At 41.8% G+C, this 22,673-nt stretch overlaps 1 protein-coding gene across 2 annotated transcripts in view; it reads left to right on the forward strand.

Annotated features, from left to right (window-relative positions):
* grik4 (glutamate receptor, ionotropic, kainate 4) overlaps positions 1-22,673 on the forward strand; it is a 125,202-nt gene that overhangs the window by 72,728 nt on the left and 29,801 nt on the right. For both annotated transcript variants that reach the window (XM_073029805.1, XM_073029806.1), the window contains 4 exons: positions 6,412-6,615; positions 12,060-12,173; positions 21,778-21,887; positions 22,239-22,412. In XM_073029805.1, the coding sequence (XP_072885906.1) occupies positions 6,412-6,615; positions 12,060-12,173; positions 21,778-21,887; positions 22,239-22,412 (602 nt within the window). The remainder of the gene's footprint in view (positions 1-6,411; positions 6,616-12,059; positions 12,174-21,777; positions 21,888-22,238; positions 22,413-22,673) is intronic.

Genomic DNA, 22,673 nt, shown 5'->3' on the forward strand with positions numbered 1-22,673 from the left:
ATGGCCCCTACATTTTGCTCTTCATAATTGGGAAACATCTCAGCATCCACTCTAAAGTCCAATGTTAGATCACACTAATTGCTCTTTTCTCTAGACTGAGTATCTGTACCTCTATTCCTGGCATGTGTTCCCTTGTATTTCTAACATTATTATTTAATCATGATTCAAACTTGCACTAGAAGTGTAATATTATTCACAAGGTAGCTGCAGTATAATGGCAGACACTTCCGAGTTGTGCTTTAGGACATCGGGGCAATGGTTACAAACTTCAGAATTGATCCCCTGAATACCACTAAAGTGGTCACAAGTTGTAGTGGAATAAAACATAGGATCAGAAACAGGCCATCAACCCATCAGCTCTGCTCTGCCATTCCATCATGTTTTATTTATTTTCCCTCTCAGCTTCATTCTCCTGCCGTCTCTCTGTCACCTTTGATGTCCTGACTAATCAAGAACCTATCAACCTTTGCTTTAAATATACCCAATGGCTTGGGCTCCACAGCCATTTGTGGCAAGGAATTCCACAGATTCACCACACTGTTATTGAAGAAATTCCTCTTCATCTCTGTTCTATTCTGAGGCTGTACCCTCGGGTCCTAGACTCCCCCACTTAAGGAAACATCCTCTCCACATGCACTCTATTTAGGCCTTTCAATATTCAGTAGGTTTCAGTGAAATCCCCGCCATTCTTCTAAACTCCAGTGGATACAGGACCAGAGCCATCAAATATTAACCCTTTCATTCCCAGAATCATTCTTGTGAATCTCTTCTGGATTCTCTCCAATGCCAGCACATCATTTCCTGGATATGGGGGCCATAATTGCTTACAATTTTCAATTTAGAAAGTAGTCTATGCCTTTATTCCATCTACCAAAGTGCGTACCAAGCTGCAAAGTGAAATCAGATCTATTCTGATTTTCCCCTCCTGAGGACATCCAGTTTAGCAGTGGCTTGGGGATAACCACAAGAACACAGCAAAAAAGAGAAAATGTAGACTGTTGGTCCTGCAAGCTTGTTCCATCATTCAGTATCATTTCAGTCCTACCCCAGGCCTCAGTTCTTTACTTGTCCCATATCCCCTTAGTTCTCCATGTCCTGATTTTTCAAAAGATCTATCTACCTCCACTTTAGGTGAGCTAGCCTCGACAACCCTCTGCGAAAGAATGTTCCAGAGATTCACCCCTCTCTAGGAGCATAGTAGTAGGCAGCCGTCAATCCCAGGGGATGATGGGTTTTGCACCTCTGGTAGACTGTGTCCTGTCCAGGGCACAAGCCTGGGTGGGAAGATTTGAAGAACCGGCTGTTGTCCATGCAGCGGGTTCCCCCTCTCCACGTCACTGATGTAGTCCAAGGGAAGGGCAAGTGCCGATACAGCTTGGCACCAGTGTCGTTGCAGAGGTTGCCAGAGTGAAGTTGTAAACAACATCAAACTGCCTTAGGGACCCCGGCTCCGGATTTCTTCCTTGGGGTTTACTCCTGAAGCCTTTCCCATTGGGGGGGGGGGGGGGGGTCCGGCTGCAAGGCAGCGGAGGTTTAAAATCAGAGTTTCCCTTCTCCTCGGTGTGCTGCCGTCCAAGGGTGACGAGCCCCACTTGCCCAAAGCAACTGGCTTTGAGGGGCCAGTAGTCTACCTTTGCCCCTTCTCGTGTCAGTAGAAACTGTTTTGATGGGCCTAGTAGCTAAGTCACACGTGAATTGGACTTGGTTGTCAGAGGCTGCTGGAGTCACATGCCATTTGGAGCACTTCATAGGTAGTGGGAGCTTATCTCCACTACCATCCCCGTAAATATGACAACCTTAGGAACCTTAGTACCATGATTTTAAATGAAAAACACGAGAAGTTCTACAGATGCTGTAAATCCAAAACAACACACACAAAATTCTGGAGGAACTCAGCAGGTCAAGCAGCATCTATGGAATTAAATAAACAGTCAACATTTCGGGCCAAGAGCCTTCTTCAGGGCTGTAAAGGAAGGGGGAAGACACCAGGATAAAAAGGTGGAAGTAGGGGAAGGAGGACAGCTGGAAGGTGATAGGTGAAATGAGGTGGGTAGGAGAGGTAAAGGGCTGGAGAGGAAAGAATCTGATAGGAGAGGAGAGTGGACCATAGGAGAAAGGGAAGGAGGAGGGAAACCAGCAAGTAATAGGCAGGTGAGAAGACTATTTTAAATGACCAGTTCTTTATCTTGAAACTATGACCTCTCATTCTACCACTGGGAAAAATATTAAGACTTCTACTCTGTAATGCCTTCCTTGTGTCAATAAGATCACTTCTCATTCCTCTAAACTGCAGTAAACACAGAGCCATTTAGTCTCTCTTGATAAGCCAAGCTTCTCAGCCCAGGAAATATCCTGGTGATTATTATTGGACTACCTCCATGTTACTGTATCCTTTCTTGGGTAAGGAAACCTAAATTGCTCACCATATCCTCTAACCAGAAGCATATATTCAAAATATTAATATATTTGAACAAAGTCACTTTTTTGTATCATTACCTTAGGTGGCTAAGTGGATTTGCAATATGGAGCATCATCTACCTAGATCTGGAACAGAAGATGAACTTAATGGTGTCTATATTTATTAGGTTTCTGATGCAATTTTAATCTTGGTTTATATAAGAATTTGGCCAGTTGAAAGGACATTAAATTGTAGGGAGCCAGCAACATAGAAATTGTTGCCAAAAGAGAAGATGGAGGTCCTGGAACTATTTCCACTGGAATTAACAAGACTGAAAATAAAAGTTTTGATTGAATCAATTGTTCGTGAAGCAAATGCAACAAATTAAAACATTCTCGGAGCAGAGGGAGGCTAAATTTTTTGTGCAAAGTTAGTGGATATGGGAACCGTGCCACAAATGAAGCACCTGCAAAAAGAAATGTACTTCTGAAGCAAGATAAGGTACAGGAGTAAATGAAAAGTATTGGACAGCGAGATTGGTTTGTATTGAAACGTTGTCATGCACACATTGGACCAAGTAACCCCCATCAGTGCTATAAACTGCTGCCATTTCATAGTTCAGAACTCCACTCTTAATTTAAATAAAAACAATGCTGAACGAACTCAGCATCTTGGGAGGCAATAAATAGAAGACAACAGTTTGGATTGAGATTCTGCATTAGGGCTGAGAGGGGAAAAGAAAGATTTTCAATATATAGTCACCCATAGGTGGGTGGGATAGAGGCTAGTGGATGGTGGGCAGAGCCAGTTGGGGAGGGGATAGAGCCAAGTGTGGGGAAGGCCAGGCAGGGAGAGAGGCTGGCAGGTGATAGGTGGAGTCAGAGGAGGAGGGGATGATGAGTGGATAGAACCAGATGGAGGGGAGGGGAGGGGAGGGGATGAGAGGGATGAACAAGGACAGAAGAAAATTAGGTAGACAAGTGAGTCTGAACGGGAGAGGAGCACCAGGAGTGAGTAACAAACACTGGACAAGTCAGTATTCATATCATTGGGTTGTAAGCGTTCCAAGCAGAATATGGTATGTTGTCCTTCCAGTTTGAAATTGACTTTCCCATAGCAATGGAGGAAGCCAAGAACAAACCAGTTGGAGTGAGAAGGAAAGTTAAAATGGCAAGCAACCAGAAACTTGAGATCTCCATCACCAACAGAGCACAGATGCTCCACAGAACAGCTTACTAGTCTATGCATGTTTTCTCCAGTTTAAAGGAGGGCACTTCGCAAGTACCAAATGCAGTAAACCAAGCTGGAAAAGGTATAGGTGAACCTAAGAGCAAGAAAAGTTTGCCTGTCTCTTTGAGCTTCTGTAGGTGGTTCAAACCTGCCATGTTGTGATTTCTTACTTCCCACGAATTCTACGCTTGCACATCTTCACAACCTGCTAATTACACAGACCACATGATGTTAATTCTCTGCACATCTAACGTTAATTATTCATAGCCAGGACACTCAGCCGGTTTTTGTGCTCACAGTTTGAGTTGCAAGCTATTCCTTTCGCCCGCCAGATGCTATGCATGTTCCTTTGTCCCACCTGGCAGATTAATAGAAACATTTATCACCTTCTGCTGGCCTATTTGAATCTACCTTTCATTTGGACCACTGGCCCCACCATCCTATATTTTCATGATCTCATATTGCATTACTGTACCTAAACTGTAAGTTAAATGGTAAGAACCATGTTCTCTCCAGACTATCTGCATTCCATGCCCTCGGGAGAGGTGGTTAACTGAAGCTCCACCTGCTTACTTCAGTTTATGTAAAAGATCCCTTGACACAATTTTGAGAAGGAGTAGAGAATTTGGCCCTATATTTCTGGTCAATTGTTATCTCAACAACAGGTTATGTGGTCAGTGTCACAGAGCTGCTTGAGAGATCTGGCCTTGTACAAATGAACAGTGACAATTCCTGCATTACAGAGTGACTGTCCTTCACTGGCTGTAAAACAGTGTGTGGGAAGAGCAGGAAATGCACCAATTCTCAAATAATCACCTGGTTTAATTGTGGCCTAGCTGCTATTTTGAAACTAATGCAAAATGATAGGGTTTCTGCTTCACCCCTACTCTTTGTGGTTCTGAGTTAATTTTGGTCTGCCCCACCCCAAAATTCTGGTCACACTTCTACAGTTTTCAATGGAGCTCAATGGAGACACGAGACTGCGGAAGCTGGAATCTGGAGCAGTGAACAATCTCCTGGAGGGACTCAGCAGCAATTGTGGGAGGAAGGGAATTGTCAATGTTTCGGGTCGAAACATTGGGACTTTGACCCAAAACATAACAGTTCCTTTCCTGATGAAAGGTTTCAAGCTGAAATGTCGTCAATACCTTTCCTCTCACAGATGCTGCTCAACCAGCTGAGTTCCTCCATCAGATTGTTGGTTGTGCCATTAACTCAATGTTTGGCTCCCTATGGTAGGATTGTACAGCCAGTGACACTGAATAACTTCACCTCTCCTATGGCTGTCTTTATTTGTCCATATTGCATCTTTGTTTTTATTTATATTTTTGTTTTAATCTTCATTATTCACTCTGTTCTCTGCTTAAAGGACAATCATCCCATTCTCCAATCATCTGCAAAGCAAGCTTGAGCTGAGTAATAAAGAAACAGTATTGGGTTTGGTGTGTAGTTTAGAGGTTCAAAGGTTCATTTTACTGTCAAAGTATGCATGTACAATACAACTCTGATATATGTCTGCTCCAAATAGCCATCAAGTACAGAAAGACCATGGATGCTGATGAAAGAAAAGACGTAACTCCCTCCTCCAGCATGAAAAAGAAAAGAAATAAAACTTGCAGACCCCAAAATCCCCCTCCACAGAAAAAAACGGTGACAGTAACAGTCCCTGAACCCCTCACCTGCAGAGAAAAAAACCAGCAACAATAACAATCCCTGACCCCTTCACTTGCGGAATAAAACAGTGACAGTAGCAATCCCTGACCCCCCTCACTCGCAGAAAAGAACAGCAACAGTAGCATCAAACCACACACACACACACACACACACACACACACACACACACACACACACACACACACACACACACACACACACACACACACACACACACACACACACACACACACACACACACACACACACACACACACACACACACACACACACACCCCCCCCCCCCCACACCGCCACCATGCCACAAGAAAGAAAATATTGAAAACCTGAAGGGAACCAATATAAAGTTCAGTCCAATAATCACATAGATCTTTAGTGAATTTATTTGGTGAGCTATACAGAATTGGAGGGAAGATTCAGTCGCCAGCCCTTGCTGAATATTATGTTTCAGGTACAGGGTTTCAGTGCAGTTAAATGAGGTAGAAAGAAATCAACAGAATGGGGCTCGTTCTGTCTCTGCAGTTAGACTTCACTCTTAACGCTCCATAATAGCTTTTAATTGTAGTTCAAGACTTGCTAAATAACTTGTATCAGCCGACTGGGTTATGGCAACTTTAGTGGAATTATACTGTGCCTTGAGGTCAAAGTTTGCCAGTTTGGAGATTGTTGTCCTGTAGAGTCACAATTTATGGAGGGAAGGATAACTTTTACAAAGATGTATTTTGTGGTGTTAGCTGTGTCACCACATCTGTGGTAGAATGCATTATGTTCAAATATCAAAATCAGGTATTGCACCTTTTGTTTATTCTTCCCAGGGGATACTCAGCATATCATCCCATGTTTATAGTCTTCAGCTGCCTTTCATCATTTTAAGAATTTAATATTAAAACTGCAGAGGGGCGAACACTGCATTGATATGCTGCGATTTTGTCTGTCACTATCAGTGATTCATAGTTTCAGCTGCTGATCTGCTTTCTGGTCACAATTTTTATAATTGAAACTCAGACCTGTTTAATATGTCCAAAAGCTGAATATAGATTAATTTCTCCTCCAGTGGAGCATCTGTGCTTGGTAGCCTCAGTGTAAATAAGATTCCCTTTTTCCTTCAGGAAAATCCATACGTGATGCTGAAACCGAACCACCAGGAACTCCAGGGGAATGACCGGTATGAGGGGTTCTGTGTGGATATGCTGAAGGAGTTATCAGAAATCCTGAAGTTTCATTACAAAATCCAACTGGTAGCTGATGGCGTTTATGGGGTAGCAGAGACCAATGGCACTTGGACTGGAATGATTGGTGAGCTGATTTCGAGGGTAAGTACTGCAGAATCCAAAAGACATAGGAACAGAATTAGGCCATTGCTGCTCCGCCATTCCATCATGGCTGATTGATTTTCCCTCTCAGCCCCACTTTCCTGCCATCCCCCCGTAACCTTTGATCCCCTGACTAATCAAGAACCTATCAACCTCCACTTTAAAATAACCCAACGATGGCCTCCACAGCCGCCTTTGGCAATGAATTCCACAGATTCCCCACCCTCTGGCTAAAGAAATTCCTCCTCACCTCTGTTCTAAAAGGACGTGCCTCTATTCTGAGGCTGTGCTAGACTCCCCACTATAGGAGACATCCTCTCTATATCCACTCTATCTACCCCTTTCAATATTTGATAGGTTGCATACAGCAAATAAATTAATAATCAGTTTAGAATGGAAGGCTTAAGTAACCTCTCTATGCTATTCAAAATAACACTGAAAATCAGCAGAGTAGTTCAGCAATTTGTGGACATACAGCAATCGATTGGAAGTTGAGATTCCAGCTCAGAACTAGAGATTTCACTCAAGGGGCCAAGTCATTTTCTTTTTGGCCTACATGACAACACTTCATCATATTTCATTGGTAAATTTGGTGCTCATCATCATGAGGGAAATGGAGCACCTCTCATGCTAAGTCCTGACCAGAAGCAAGCACCCCCAGGTGAGACGTATAGCATAAAAGAGAGAACTGAAGATCATCTTCATTCACTTTATACCCAGATTCACTCTTATTTGTACTACACTAGGATCTAGGACTCTCAGTGTGGCCTTTTCTACGTCAGTAAAATCCTTCATGTAGTGGGGGACCGCATCATTGAGCACGTTTGCCCTGTCCACTGCAAAAGGCAGGATTTCCCATTGACCACCCATTTTAATTAGCCTTCCCATTCCCATTCTAAAATGGTGGTCCATGGCCTCCTCTACTGCCATGATGAGGCCACTCTCAAGCTGTAAGAGCAGTACCTTTATTATTCTGTCTAGGTAGCCTCCAACCTGATAGCAGGAACATTGTTTTTTCTCATTTCTGGTCATTTTCCCCCCTCCCCTTCTCTCTTTTTCCATTCCCGTTCTAGTTCTCTTCTCACCCCTTCTCTTTACCTGCCCATCACCTCCCCTGATGCCCCTTCCTCCTTCCCTGTCTTCTATGGTCCACAGCCTTCTCCAATCAGAGTCCCTCTTCTCAGCCCTCTACATCTTCCACCTATCCCCTCCCACCTTCTTACTTCATTCCTCCCTCCCCCAATCACCCAATTTCCCCCTCAACCTGGCCTCATCTGTCACCTGCCAGCTTGCACTCTCTTCCCTGCCCCCACCATTCTGGCTTCCGCCCCCTTCCTTTCCAGTCCTGATGAAGGGTTTCAGCCAAAAGCATCTACTGTTTGTTCCCCTCCATAGATGCTGCCTGACTTTCCAAGTTCCACTGACGTTTTGTGTGTGTTGCTCAAGATTTCCAGCATCCACAGAATCTCTTATGTTTATGCTGTACTGCACCAATTTAACAGTTAGCTTCCTCTCTCTGTCATTCTGTTCTGCACTCTCCATTATATTTACATGCTATTGCAACTCAAGTCGCCTTTAGCCAAATAAAAAACATTTAGTTCCATTTGAAAAGATATAGAAGATGTAACATACAAGTCGTAGTTCAATATTAGTAAATCATCATTCATGATTGGCGTAAGAACACTGTGAGTCAGCTATAACACGGGATTGGAATTGTCAATAAACCAACAGCACCGGGGTGATCAGATTAAGTGATAGATGGTAGAAGATACAGGGACGCTAGAGCTAAGAGTGATATGGTGGTCAGGATTGTTGAAGATGACAAGGTTAGGGAAGCCAAGCAGATAGAGTTTAACCCAGATAAATATGAGGTGTTGCACCTTGGTAGAGCAAATGCAAGGAGACAGTACAGAGAGATCTCGGGATCCAAGTTCATAGCTCCTTGAAAGTGGCTACAAAGGTCGATAAAGTGGTAAAGAAGGCTTATGGAATTCTTCAAGAGTCAACAGGTTATGGTACAACTTTATAGAGCTCTGGTGATGCCACATCTGGAGTATTGCATACAGTTCTGGCCACCCACTATAAGAGGGATGTTGAGACTTTGCAGAGGGTGCAGAAGAGGTTTACCAAGATACTGCCCGGTTTTGAGGGTATGTGCTATCATGAGAGGCTGGACAAACTTGGGCTGTTGTCATTGGAGCAGTGGAGACTGAGGAGAGAGATCTGATAGAGATTATGAGAGGCGTAGATAAAGTAAATAGGTAATATCTGTTTCCCAGGGTTCAAGTGTCTAATACTAGAGGGTATGCATTGAGGGTGAGAGGGGCTAGGTTCAAGGGGAACATGAAGGATAAGTTTTTTTACTCAGAGGGTGATGGATACCTGGAATGCACTGCCTGGTATGGTGGTAGAGGCAAATACATTAAAGGCTTTTAAGAGACATTTGGATAGACACATGGATGTAAGGAAGATGAGAGATACAGACATAGTGTAGGTAGGAGGGATTAGTGTTTGGGTGTCTTTTGAGTTGATTTTTAGCTGGTTCAGCACAACATTGTGGGTCGAATGGCCTGTTCCTGTGTTGTACTCTTCTATGTCCTACGTGAGTGATGGACCAGGATGTTTGGGGAAATGTAGTCAAGTCTCATGGAGCCAAATGTAATGAGGTGATAGGATGAAGATGATTCTGTCAGGGTGACTAGTTCCATTTCCTGCTCTAGTTTTTATGGTCAAAAACATTCATTGTTTCTTTCTCCTTAACGACCCACAAATTCCCAAATTCAATTAGCACAGGTTCATATGTACTAGGTAACTCAACCCATTATGAACTGTTGGTGCAAATAATTTGAAGCTTTGAAATATAATTATAGGTGGGATGCAACGATGGAAATAGTTTTTAGTGTCAATCCTGCTGCCATACCATGTCCCCTCTGCTCCAATGTGCTGCAAGTATCTGGATCAGTATCACAACTGACTGCTTCCTTGCTTTTTTTAATTTCCACATTAGGAATGCCTTTTCCAGTGGCACTTAAGTTCAGGTTTATTGTTTTTAGACATGCATACACGGGGAATAAATGCCATACTAATTTGCTTTTTGCAGCAACAGCGCAGTACATTTCAAGGCAAACACAAACATAAGTTAACATAAACTTAAATTAACATAAATTATACATACTTAAACAAGATCAAATAAACATAATAACACGGGCAAGAGAAAGGAAAAATATATAGCTCGAGGTTATTTGTGTGCATAGTAATTCATCGTGTGGTTTAGACTTTACCTACCCACAAAAAAATTGTATAGCATTTTGTGTATGTATTATTCATGTAAGATATTCCATGTATAACAGTATTGATATTTGTGTTAAATCCAAGTAATAGACTCACCTATATATATCATATGTTGCAAAAAAAATGCAGTGGTCTAGAATTTTCTGTAAAAATACTGTCATGTGAATGTTTCTATCATTCTCAATGCACAAAACAAAAAGCAGCTGGTGTTGAGGAAAAGTGTCTCATGAATTCTCAGTTAAAATCACGTTTATTATCCCTGACATATGTTGAGAAATTTGTTGTTCTGTGGCAGAGGTAGTGTGGAAAACATTTGTAAAAAATTACCCTAAGTTACAATAAAAATAAGTAAATAGTGCAAGAGACAAATTATGAGGTAGTGTTCATGGGTTCATTTGGACCGCATGGTAGCATAGTAGTATAGACAACGCTTTACAATACAGGCAACCTGGGTTCAATTCCCTCCACTGTCTGTAAGGAGTTTGTATGTTCTCCTTGTGACCGCATGGGTTTCCTCCAGATGCTCCGGTTTCCTCCCACAATCCAAAGATGTACCAGTTGGTAGGTTAGGTTAGTTGGTCAATGTAAATTGTCTCATGTTTAGACTAGGGTTGCTGAGCTGCGTGGCTCAAAGGGCCTGATCTTCAATGTATCTCAATAAATAAAATAAAGAAATAGACCATTCAGAAATCTGATGGCAGAGGGGAAGAAGTTTTAGGATCTTGAGTGTACACCTTTACCTCCTTCCCAATGGTAGTAATGAGTAGAGTACATGCCCGGGGTGTGAGAGTCTTTAACAATGGAAGCCGCCTAGTAGAGGCACCACCTTTTGAAGATGTCCTTGATAGTGGGGAGGCTTGTGCCCATGATGGAGCTGACTGAGTCTACAACACTCTGCAGTCTCTTTTGATCCTGTGCATTGGAGCTTCCACACCAGGCAGTGGTGCAACCAGTTATAATGCTCTCCACAGTACATCTTTTGAAATTTGCTAGAGTTTAATGACGTAACAAATTTCCTCAAGCTCCTTATGAAGTATTGCAACTGACTTGCCTTCTGTGTGATTGCATCAATATGTTGGGGCCAGAATAGATCCTCTGAAATGTTGATGTCCAGGAACTTGAGGCTGCTCACCCTTTCCTGTACTGGCCCCTCACTGAGGATTGGTGTGTGTTCTCCTGACTTCCTCTTCCTGAAATTCATGATCAATTCCTTGGCCTTGCTGACACTGCGTGAAAGGTTGATTTTGCAACACCACTCAGCCATCTGATCTATCTCACTCCTGTATGCCTGCTCAGCCACAGGTTTTTTTTTTGACAACTTGCATAAATAATAAAAACATAATTACTTACCCATTTCCCAGGAGAAAATGTCTCCCATCCATGGTGCTTGTGCTGGAGGATTTCACCCAGCACTTGTTGAGGGACAGTTTTTGTGGCCTGCGAGCTGGCAGAACAGTTGGACTCCATGAGGAACTGGGGCAGCCAGTAACATAGGTGGAGCTGCAGAAAACATGATCATAGCCTTGCACTTTATTTATCCACTTGCACCGGACTTTTGCAGCATGGCAGCATAGCAGTTAGTTTAATACTTTAACAGTGTCAATGATTGGAGTTCAATTCCCTCCCGTCTGTAAATAGCTTATACGTTCTCCCCACGACCACGTGAGTTTCCTCCAGGCGCTCCCAGATTCCAAAGGCAGATGGTTTAGTAAGTTGTGGGCATGCTATGTTGCCAATGAAAGCACGGTGACACTTGTGGGCTGCCCCCAGCACATCCTTGAACTGTGTTGCTTGTTGACACAAACTTTGCATTTCATTGTATGTTTCAATGTTTTGATGTACATGTTATATTACATAAAGGTAATCTTTATCTTTGTGATATTTACTTTCCCTGTGTCTGCAACAGCATTTTGTGCATTCTGTTTTTGTTTTACCACCTTGATGTACTTGTGTAGGGCATGATGTTACTGGATGGCACACAAACAAAGATTTATGTTGTATCTCGGTTCATGTGACAATAATAAACCAATTTACCAATTTAGATGAAATTTGGCGTGTGTGTGTGTGTTTATGTGAGATAGAGAGAGAAAGAGAGATACTGCAAATGTCTTATTCAGTCCCCTCTGATCTATCTGTTATACATGTATTTACAGAAAGCTGATCTGGCAGTAGCAGGCTTAACCATTACAGCTGAACGTGAGAAGGTCATCGATTTCTCCAAACCATTTATGACTCTTGGAATTAGCATCCTGTACCGTGTTCAGATGGTAAGAGATCAGCCGTCCTGTCACTATCCCATTAAATAGCACCGAATTATTCGTGCAATTTGCTTTCCTTTTACACAATGCCAAATGCAGTGACAGTCTCTGCTGCAATGCAGAACAAGTTGGTTGTTACCTTTGAGTAAAGTATGAAACAGAGGCCCATCTTCCCCCTCTAGTTACATAAATATGCAACGGTACTCTTGGGGAAAAAACAGACTAACACATTTTCCTCAACCACTCACACTTATCTCCTCATCTTCTCTTGGAATTATATAAGACATGACATAAATGCAAGTCTTTCTTTGCTGAAGTAGAGTTCTAAAGGTAACCAATCTAAGCAAGTGTGAAAGAATCTAGTAACTCTTTACAAATGTTCCTTGAACTGTGTGTTTCCAGTTCAGGCTCTGCAGAAATGTCAGAAAGGGACATTTCATTCAAGGAATATTGTGGGGCACAGTGATTGTAACACCATGAGGTTTTAAGTAATTATGGAGAAATCAAATGTGAAAATACTCATCAGGGAGAAGGCTGATCTCAATGAATTGGAAATAGATTTGCCCAAGTGGACTGTAATCAAAAATGCAGAAAAGACTATCTGAGCAGATATAGGATGGGCAGAGAGCAGACACATTTTCACAAAGAGGAAGGGAAAGATATCCAAAATTACATTCCTTTGACGACGAAAGACATGACCTCAAAATTGCGCGCAGTAATCCTGTTTTTGAGTGCCTCGAGCATTTTAAAATACCAACTGTGATGAACTCACACACTTACTAGGATAATTTCTAGGTAATGGTTCATTGTTTAAAAGGCTATCACTCAATCAAGCAGGGCAGGTAGATAATTGTGTCAATCAGTGTACAGTGTGGCTTTGATTCCAGAAATGCAATTTGCTAAAAATAACTTTCAAAATCCGACACAAGATGAATAGCAGAAAGGAACCCCTTTTACTCATCCATTCTCTCTTCACAACCATCAAATATTCATTAAACAGATCAGTTATTACAGAGTAACACACACAAAATGCTGGAGGAACTCAGCAGGTCAGGCTGCATCTATCCAGAGGGATAAAGAGCCAGCATTTCAGACTGAGACGTGTGTGTGTGTGTGTGTGTGTGTGTGTGTGTGTGTGTGTGTGTGTGTGTGTGTGTGTGTGTGTGTGTGTGTGTGTGTGTGTGTGTGTGTGTGTGTGTGTGTGTGTGTGTGTGTGTGTGTGTGTGTGTGTGTGTGTGTGTGTGTGTGTGTGTGTGTGTGTGTGTACACACTCCGGATTTGCAGCAGCTCCAGAATTTCTTGTGTTTATCATCTATTACTGCATTTTTTGTTTTTCATTGATATATTCTGATGGCCATTTCAATTCTCTACAGTCGGGAAAGTTCTAGAAGTCTGTAGGGGTGGCACGGTAGCATATCAGTTAGCATAACGCTATTACAGCACCAGTGACTGGGTCCAATTCTGTTGCTGTATATTCTCCCTGTGGCTGCAGGGTGCTCCAGTTTTCTTCCACATCACAAAGACACATGGATTAGTAGGTTAAAAGGAATGCTTAATAGGTGTAATAGGGCAGCACAGCCTCGTTGGGCTAGAAGGGCCTGTTACCATGCTGTATCTCTAAACAGGTCATGGTGAAGGAGCTTCAGTGATTTCCTGGTGTCTGCACAAATCAATTGTACTGAGACATGGTGCACTATTAAGCATTCCTTTTGAAATTACAGAACTGAGCACAGAGGACAGGCATCTGGATTATGATGGGAAAAGCTCAGAACAAGAAACATACCTGCTCAGGGAGGTCAGGAAACAATTCTGAGAGTCATAGTGAGGTACAAGCTCTTCAAGCCCTTCAGCTCACAGAGTCCACACTGACCATCAACACACTTGTCCAAGGGAAGGGCATTAGAACCCATACAGCTTGGCACCGGTGTCGTCACAGGGCAATGTGTGGTTAAGTGCCTTGCTCAAGGACACACACGCAGCCTGAGCCAAGTCTCGAACTAGTGACCTACAGATCACTAGACGAATGCCTTAACCACTTGGCCACGCACCAACCTCTACTGCCATCCCTCTAGGTACCCTCCACTCTGACATTTCCCCTATAACTTCCTCCATTCACCTTGAGCAGATGACCTTTGATCATTGCTGTCCTGGGACAAAGGTGCTGGCTATTCACTCTATCTGTGCCTCTTATAATTTGATACACCTCTTTTGAGTCACCTTTCATCATCCTTTGTTCCAAAGAGAAAAGCATCCAGGCAGCATTCTGGTAAATCTCTTCTGTCTATACCCAAGATGCAGTCATTTGAACTTGCATGGCAACAAACAGACCTGGGATGGTTGCTCTTTGTGTTGCACTGGGGGCCATGACATTGGCCACCAGATCCATCAGTGCACGGACCCACCTGTTAGCTGGAAAGGGTGGAATTCATGCTGCTTAACACTGCCCGCAGGGTTTCAGGCTTCCAGATCCATCAGGCACGTTACTCTGCATTCCCATTTGTAGCCTGGCCCATTGAAACCAGCTTTACAGCACTAGCAATCACCAATCAGGGTTTGATTGCTGCCACTGTCTGTAAGGAGTGTGTACGTTCTCCCTGTGACCACGTGGGTTTCCTCCGGGTGCTCTGGTTTCCTCCCACATTCCAAAAATTTACAGGTTGGGGTTTGTAAGTTATGGGCATGCCATGTTGGCACTGGAAGCGTGGCGACACTTGCCCAGCACAACGATGCACTTAACTGTATCTTTTGATGTGCATGTGGGAAATAAAGCTAATCTTTAAAATCTTTAGAAGTCTCTACCATTGAGTTGGCACACAGACTTATCATCTGGCAATATTATCTTATTATTCACTTCTGTGCAGTTCTTGGCCTATGCATTGGCTGCTCTTGTAGCCACCAAATTATGAGCAATTCTGATATATAAGCTTGGTTGAGTACTTGAAAATCAATGACAATGTGTGTTCATCATCATGAAGGACAAAGGTCACTTCTTTGGGCACACCCACAATTACTAGTGTATGTACACACCAACATGCTTTCTCCTTCTGGCTACTCAGTACTGCATGAGCAATAATCCTGAATGCTTTGCTTCTTTCTGACCAAGAGCCACTGGAATAGCTCTGGTCATCTCCAATTGCTGCTTGAATACTGGTTAATCCACCATATCCACTCCCTCAACCAACCCTCCCACCCCTCCTTATAGGCAATGTGGCCAAGGCCTGTTTTGCAGTCTGTGTGTACAACAGAATTACATTACTGGAGATTTCACACTAAACTACGGTACTTTAATGTGACACGTCAGGCATCGTAAAGCATCTAGCTCATATATTTTTTAAATTATTTCTCCTGATATAGTTGAATTTATTGAGCGTGTTACATTCAGAGCCTTCCCATTTTTTCTAATACTTCTGCTGTTTTAGGTAAGGAAAATACTTCTGTGTTTTTCTATATTCAAAAGAAAAAAAAAGTTTCCACTTATTTCCTTGTCAAATTAATGTTAGAAACTCAGTGGTGAATTGGAGGAAAGTGACTAAACATGAAACATCTGTAATAATCCTGCATTAATGCATTAATTCAGCAGGTCTGGGTCACAGGAGAAAACAAAGCTGTACCTTAGTGGCTTTATGCCAAATACAATTTGCAGTCCAGGATGAAGTGCAGGCAACTAGAGAATTTTTCAAGAAAATGTATTTTTGCAAGCGGGAAGTCCAGCAGAACACTGCAGACCATGGCCTGACTTGTTGTAGATGCTCTAATAAAACGCTGGTCGCCAGATGAAATGGCCAAACATTCAGAAGGCAAGCTGTTTAAAACCTATAAGAGCAAAAACGCAATTTTACTGAATTTTAAAAAAAGCCGGAGCAGGTTTCTAGTTAGCCAACAGATCCATGATGAACCAGCAGCTCGCTGCGTTCAAGAATTTCCATGCATGTACCCAAATTGACTGTACTTCACTGCATTGTTCTGATAGCTGAGCAAGAAACTGAACACTATACTCTCAGGGCCCTCATCCTTTCTGCATTCATTCAAATAAAATTAGAGATTTTCTATTAAAATTTAAGTGTGGTTTATGTTTACTTTATTAAAATTTATAATATTTTTTAAAAATTAATTAACATTTTCATGAGTTTTAAAATGTTATTTTTAATTATTTATATTTTATATTTTTCAGCACTCTCCAAATATCTCTGACCATTAGCAATACTTAAATGTAATAAAAACATTTTCTCACATAACTCGCCAACAGTGTGTTGGGAGCAGAGTAGTTACAAGATGTGTGTGCGGCTATGGGATGGAGCAAACCGTAGTCAGCAGATACAGCTCAGAAGCAGGGTGACCCAAACCAATGTTACAGCTACATAGAAAAGTGCATAGAAAATAAGCTGAGTTGCTCAATATCAAATCAAGATTGCCCTCTCTGTTCCATTATCAAATCAACTTTGTCCTTTCTGCTCCATTTGTGTTTATTTTTAACATCAGAAGTCGCCCGGTGTAGGAGAGTAAGAACCAGAATAAATGACACAGCAAGGAAAACCCTGGCAAAGAAAAGGCTGCTATAATAGCAAAGGATTTGAAGCATAGAGCCCTTCAAGGCTTTAGAGGCACACATTCATTTCATGATCAAACTGTTCATCATGATCATCATTTATGCTTAGCTCCATAACTTACATTAATATTTCCATACACAATCTGCAGATGCTTAATAATTCATGTAATGGCAATACAATATTTAATTGGACATGCAGTTATTTGGCCATAATGTTGCTTCTGCTTTCTTCATGTGTTGCAAACAATGTAACAGCATTGTTTTATAGCAGAGCTAAATATACTTAGCAAAAAGTGTTTCATTTTGTACTTCTCTCAGATTTAGCACAGGCACTGACACATTATAACTATTGGCAATACTGAGAATCTGGGACATTGTAAGGTTAATAGATCAGGAAGAGCAAAGGTAGAATCATTTACGAGTAGGTATAAGGGGGGGAAGTTAATGCTCATGAAATAGCCAACATTTTCTTCAACTCACTTGGAGAGCTGCTACAAAGAGGTTCAGGGGCAGCACGGTAACTTAGCAGTCAGCGTAGTGCTGTTACAGCGCTGGCGACCTGAGTTCAATTCCGCTGTTTTTGGTAAGGAGTTTGTATATTCCCCCATGACCACGTGAGTTTCTCCGGGTGCTCCAGTTTACTCCCAAAGTCCAAAGACATACGGGTTAATAGGTTATTTGTCACATGGGTGTAATTGGGTGGTGTTGGCTCATTGGGTTGGAAGGGCCATTAGTGTACTGTTTCTCTAAATAAAATTTTAAAAAAATTTAAATGGTACCATCACTGTTTTCCACTACCCTTTGGTCAGAAATGACTAAATAGCTCTCTCATGGATTCTGCCATCAGATCCATGGTCCAAGAGCTTAGGACTCATGGGAGGTTATGATCTTCTCATCCCCTTATATTTTCCTTATCTATGTCTTAACCACAATTAACCAGGTAAAAATTTTGCTCCTGCTCCTACCATCTTGTCAAGATGGATTAGCAGGAGGGGGAAAAAAACTACTACAAGCTCAATATAAGTGGGCATAAACCTTTTGAATTAGGGAAACAGAGGGAATGAAGTTTATGGCTCCATGTTGCTTCTCAGCATGCCATGCCACTGCACAGTCCAGTGCCCTGTAATGTGCCAGCACTGTGCCGGATTCCCAGTGGGTGAAATGTCCTGCTGCCAACCTCCTGGTTGGTCCTTTAATGACCTGTCTCATAACTGTTGCAACAGCTTCTATTGTGCCAATGATGACTGAACGAACATTGCTAATTAATCTTCTTTCATGGGACAGTTGAAGCACTAAATGAAAGACTTCAAGTTCTCCATAGGAATAGATATTTAGTATGTTGAGCAGAAGACAGATGTTGGAGGAAGTAAAGAGGAGAAACAAACATAAAGCAGGAACCCAACCATGTCCTTGGACTTAGATCCCATGTTCCTGCATCCTAAAGTTCTATTCATTGTTTGTATTACTTGTATTTTCATTCCTATCCATTACCTGGTCAGTTTAGTGGTAGATGTTATAATGCAGCGAATGGTGACAACATGGACTGTCCCATTGAACAGTGGTGGTTTATATTTGTCATGTGTACTATGCTGTTTTGCATGCCATTCGTGCAGATCATTTCATTACATCAGTGCATTGAGGCAATACAAGGAAAAACAATAACAGAATGCAGGGTAAGGTGCTACAGTTACAGAAAAGTGCAATGCAGGCAGATAATAGGGTGCAAGGCAGACAACCAGGTAGACCGTGAGGTCAAGAGTCCATCTTATCATAGTGAGTGACCATTCAATACAAAAGCCACATCAAGTCTATCCTTGAGCCTTGTGACAGTGCTTTCAGGCTTTTGTTATCTTCTGCCCAATGGGAAGGAGGAAAAGAGAGAGAATCTACAGGGTAGGTGGGGTCTTTGATGTTGCTGGCAGCTTTACCGAGGCAGGAAAAAATGGAGACAGTCCATGGAAGGGAGACCAGTTTTTGTGAGGTGCTGCACTGTGTCCTCAACTAGTGAAAGGAGCTGAATAGATAGATAGATAGATACTTTATTCATCCCCATGGGGAAATTCAACTTTTTTTCCAATGTCCCATACACTTGTTGTAGCAAAACTAATTACATACAATACTTAACTCAGTAAAAAATATGATATGCATCTAAATCACTATCTCAAAAAGCATTAATAATAGCTTTTAAAAAGTTCTTAAGTCCTGGCGGTAGAATTGTAAAGCCTAACGGCATTGGGGAGTATTGACCTCTTCATCCTGTCTGAGGAGCATTGCATCGATAGTAACCTGTCGCTGAAACTGCTTCTCTGTCTCTGGATGGTGCTATGTAGAGGATGTTCAGAGTTATCCATAATTGACTGTAGCCTACTCAGCGCCCTTCGCTCAGCTACCGATGTTAAACTCTCCAGTACTTTGCCCACGACAGAGCCCGCCTTCCTTACCAGCTTATTAAGACGTGAGGCGTCCCTCTTCTTAATGCTTCCTCCCCAACACGCCACCACAAAGAAGAGGGCGCTCTCCACAACTGACCTATAGAACATCTTCAGCATCTCACTACAGACATTGAATGACGCCAACCTTCTTAGGAAGTACAGTCGACTCTGTGCCTTCCTGCACAAGGCATCTGTGTTGGCAGTCCAGTCTAGCTTCTCGTCTAACTGTACTCCCAGATACTTGTAGGTCTTAACCTGCTCCACACATTCTCCATTAATGATCACTGGCTCCATATGAGGCCTAGATCTCCTAAAGTCCACCACCATCTCCTTGGTCTTGGTGATATTGAGACGCAGGTAGTTTGAGTTGCACCATATCACAAAGTCCTGTATCAGTTTCCTATACTCCTCCTCCTGTCCATTCCTGACACACCCCACTATGGCCGTGTCATCAGCGAACTTCTGCACATGGCAGGACTCCAAGTGAATGAATAACTAGTCATTATTAAAGAATAAGAAAGTTAAAAAATGTATCCAAGGGAAAGAGAAATTAAGAGTTCTTTTAGCTTTAGAACCAATGGAGTAAGAATGGTTAATTTAATAGACTGGTGTTCGGAGACCTTAACTGAGAGTTTGAATTTGGGACAACAGGTATGGAATTTAAATTCAAGTAATTAAGTAAATTAGGAATAATGTAACAGTAATCATGATACTACCAGATTGTTGTAGAGATCCATCTGGTTCATTAATCTCCTTAGCTGTCTGGTTCATTAATCCCTGCCCTATATAGCTCTGGACCCACCAATATTATTGATGCTCAACTCAGGGGCAATAAATGTTGGACAATAAATTCCAGTCTTACCAGTAGTGTTCATATCCCATGAAGGAATAAGTAGAGAAGAATGAAGGCCAGCTCTTTGAGTTCACTAAAGCATTACAAAGGTTGAAAAAACAGCTACTATGCATACAAGTAAATTGCATAAAATCAATTTTTTTTGTAGTTCAAAGCTGCGGTTGAGTTTGGTAAAAATAAAATGAACAGAAATGCAGAAATTATCTGTAAAATGAGCCTGATGTGAGCAATTGCTTTTATCTTCACAGCTCCATTGAATTTCTATGAACTTGGAGATCAAATAGAGCATAAGGTTAATAATAAATTATTTATTGACAAAATGTTTATTATAATTATAGAGGCAAGATGAAAACTAACTTTTGACAGCTTGATCATTACCTTCTGTAAAAATCTTTGTCGCGTAAATACTAAAGAGGTCAGCTTATTTTTATGCTTCTGTTCCATTCGTATGAGGCGAGGAGATATGACCAGTATTGGGGAACAAGACATGGCCAGGATATTAAAGAGCTGACCTTAATACATTTGTTAATGGTTTAGGTACTCTGAGAGCTTTTTATAAATTTGTCTAAAGAGATGCAAGAATGCCAAATGAGGGGCTTGTTTTCCAAATTTCCCCATTTCCCCAAAACCATGTAATCAAAATTAATGTGGAGAAAACCCACCGGTTAATATGTGTGGTTGCAAAAATAAAAATTAACTAACTACAAAGGATACAAGGAAGCTATGTAAGTGCCACAGGCACATGGTGTATATTTCAACACACTAACCAAACTCTGTGTACCATCTAAAAAATGCACTGCAGTTATTCACCTCAGCTTATCTCCCAAATCCCACAACAAAGTGCAAGGGCAACAGGTACATAGGTATACTCTCCTTCAAAAGACACACCATCCTGACCTAAAATTATGTAACCATTCCTTCATTGTCACCAGGTGTAACTTGCAGCATTCCTTCCAGGAAGTACTGACACAGTTCAAAAAGGTGGCTCACTGCCACCTTCCCTAGGGCAATTAAAGACGAGCAAAATCTGTTGACCTTGCCAGCAACATACATATCCTAACAAATAAATAAATAGCAGATATGGCATTGTTCTTGATAGCAAGGAAGCATTGTGAAGCACATTCAGTAAGCCATATCATTGAGGTAATAGCCAAACGAGGTGTTGATAGATGATTCCAGACCACGTCAACTATCGTTGTCCTGTAGAGGTTTGGTGTAGAGATTTTGCTGGCTGCTCACTGTGCAGAACCTGCTATCTCTTTGGCATTATGGGGGCTGCAAAGGAAAAAGCCATCAGGACCGTCACAGAGGCTGCTGAGCGAGCCTCCAGATGACTATGGATCAAGAGGTGTGACCCGTGGACCAATATTGCTGGGACACAAGCCAGGGCCTGATCAACCCTGGCTGGATAAGAATGTCTGACTTTGAAAGACCCAAATCACTTAATGACCCCAGGCTGCATCATTGATGATGTGTCCCTGCGTATTCTTGGCTCTATCTCAGCATCAGACTGAATGAACCATGACATTGCTTTCAGAGGAGAGAGTAATGTTCCAGTGTCATTTACTGGTTAAGGAGATCAGATAATAAACAGACTATTATTCATTTGAACACAAACCACTTATCCATCTGCAAGATGATGTCTATAAACTGTTTAAAGATCTGTGAAATTGCATTTCACCCACCTCATTCTTGTTGCTATGTATGTTGTTTATTGTTATTCCTGCTCTTGTGTAGTGCAACGACCCCATGCCAATGACTCCTTTCCTTGCTGTATTTCAGGGTAGGAAACCTGGTTATTTTTCCTTCCTGGACCCTTTCTCTCCTGGTGTTTGGCTCTTCATGGTGCTTGCCTATCTTGCAGTCAGTTGTGTTCTCTTCCTTGTAGCCAGGTATAGTCACTTGGGAGTCCTGTGAAACCATTGTTTGTTTTATTAATTTCTTCTGTATGTACATGAGCATGTCAATGCATTTATTATTGTCTGCAAATCCTAATGTTGATTAAAGTAGCATATCTATCTAAGTCACATCTAATGAAACAAGAGCTAAGAAGCTCTTGTTAGAGCTCATTAATGATCTCTGTAGATTTGAGGGTTTTTTTAGTTAGTGATGTAGGCGACTCAAAAATTGTTAGCGTCCTGTAATAAAGCTGATGGCTTTAGACGAGTTAGCTGCTATACAATGCTGAATACACTTCCTTAACTGAAGTTGCTGAATTTTAGATGCAGTGATTTCTTTTGCAGGTTATCTCCGTATGAGTGGTATAACCCTCAGCCTTGCTTTAAAGGAAAATGCAACGTGTTGGTCAATCAATACTCATTAGGAAACAGCCTTTGGTTCCCAGTGGGTGGTTTCATGCAGCAAGGATCAGAGATTATGCCCCGAGCACTTTCCACACGCTGTGTTAGTGGAGTATGGTAAGAAAGCTAGAATTTGTATAAACTTGGACCAAATGGTATCTGGCAAGGTTAATCACAGAGATTTTTGTAAACCATCATCACTAAGTAAGACTGTTTTGTTATCTTCTGAACAGGAAGCTTTGATTCCTATGGAAATATTTTAATATTTAGTTAAAAATAACTTTAGAATCTTTTTTCAGTAATTGAAATTCCTGTTTTAATGTAAGCAGTAAAGACTTCTGCCATGACTGGTGATTTTCATTCAGTATCCTTTTCTAA

The sequence above is a fragment of the Hemitrygon akajei genome, chromosome 26 (assembly GCF_048418815.1).
Source record: "Hemitrygon akajei chromosome 26, sHemAka1.3, whole genome shotgun sequence".
Lineage (NCBI taxonomy): Eukaryota > Metazoa > Chordata > Chondrichthyes > Myliobatiformes > Dasyatidae > Hemitrygon > Hemitrygon akajei.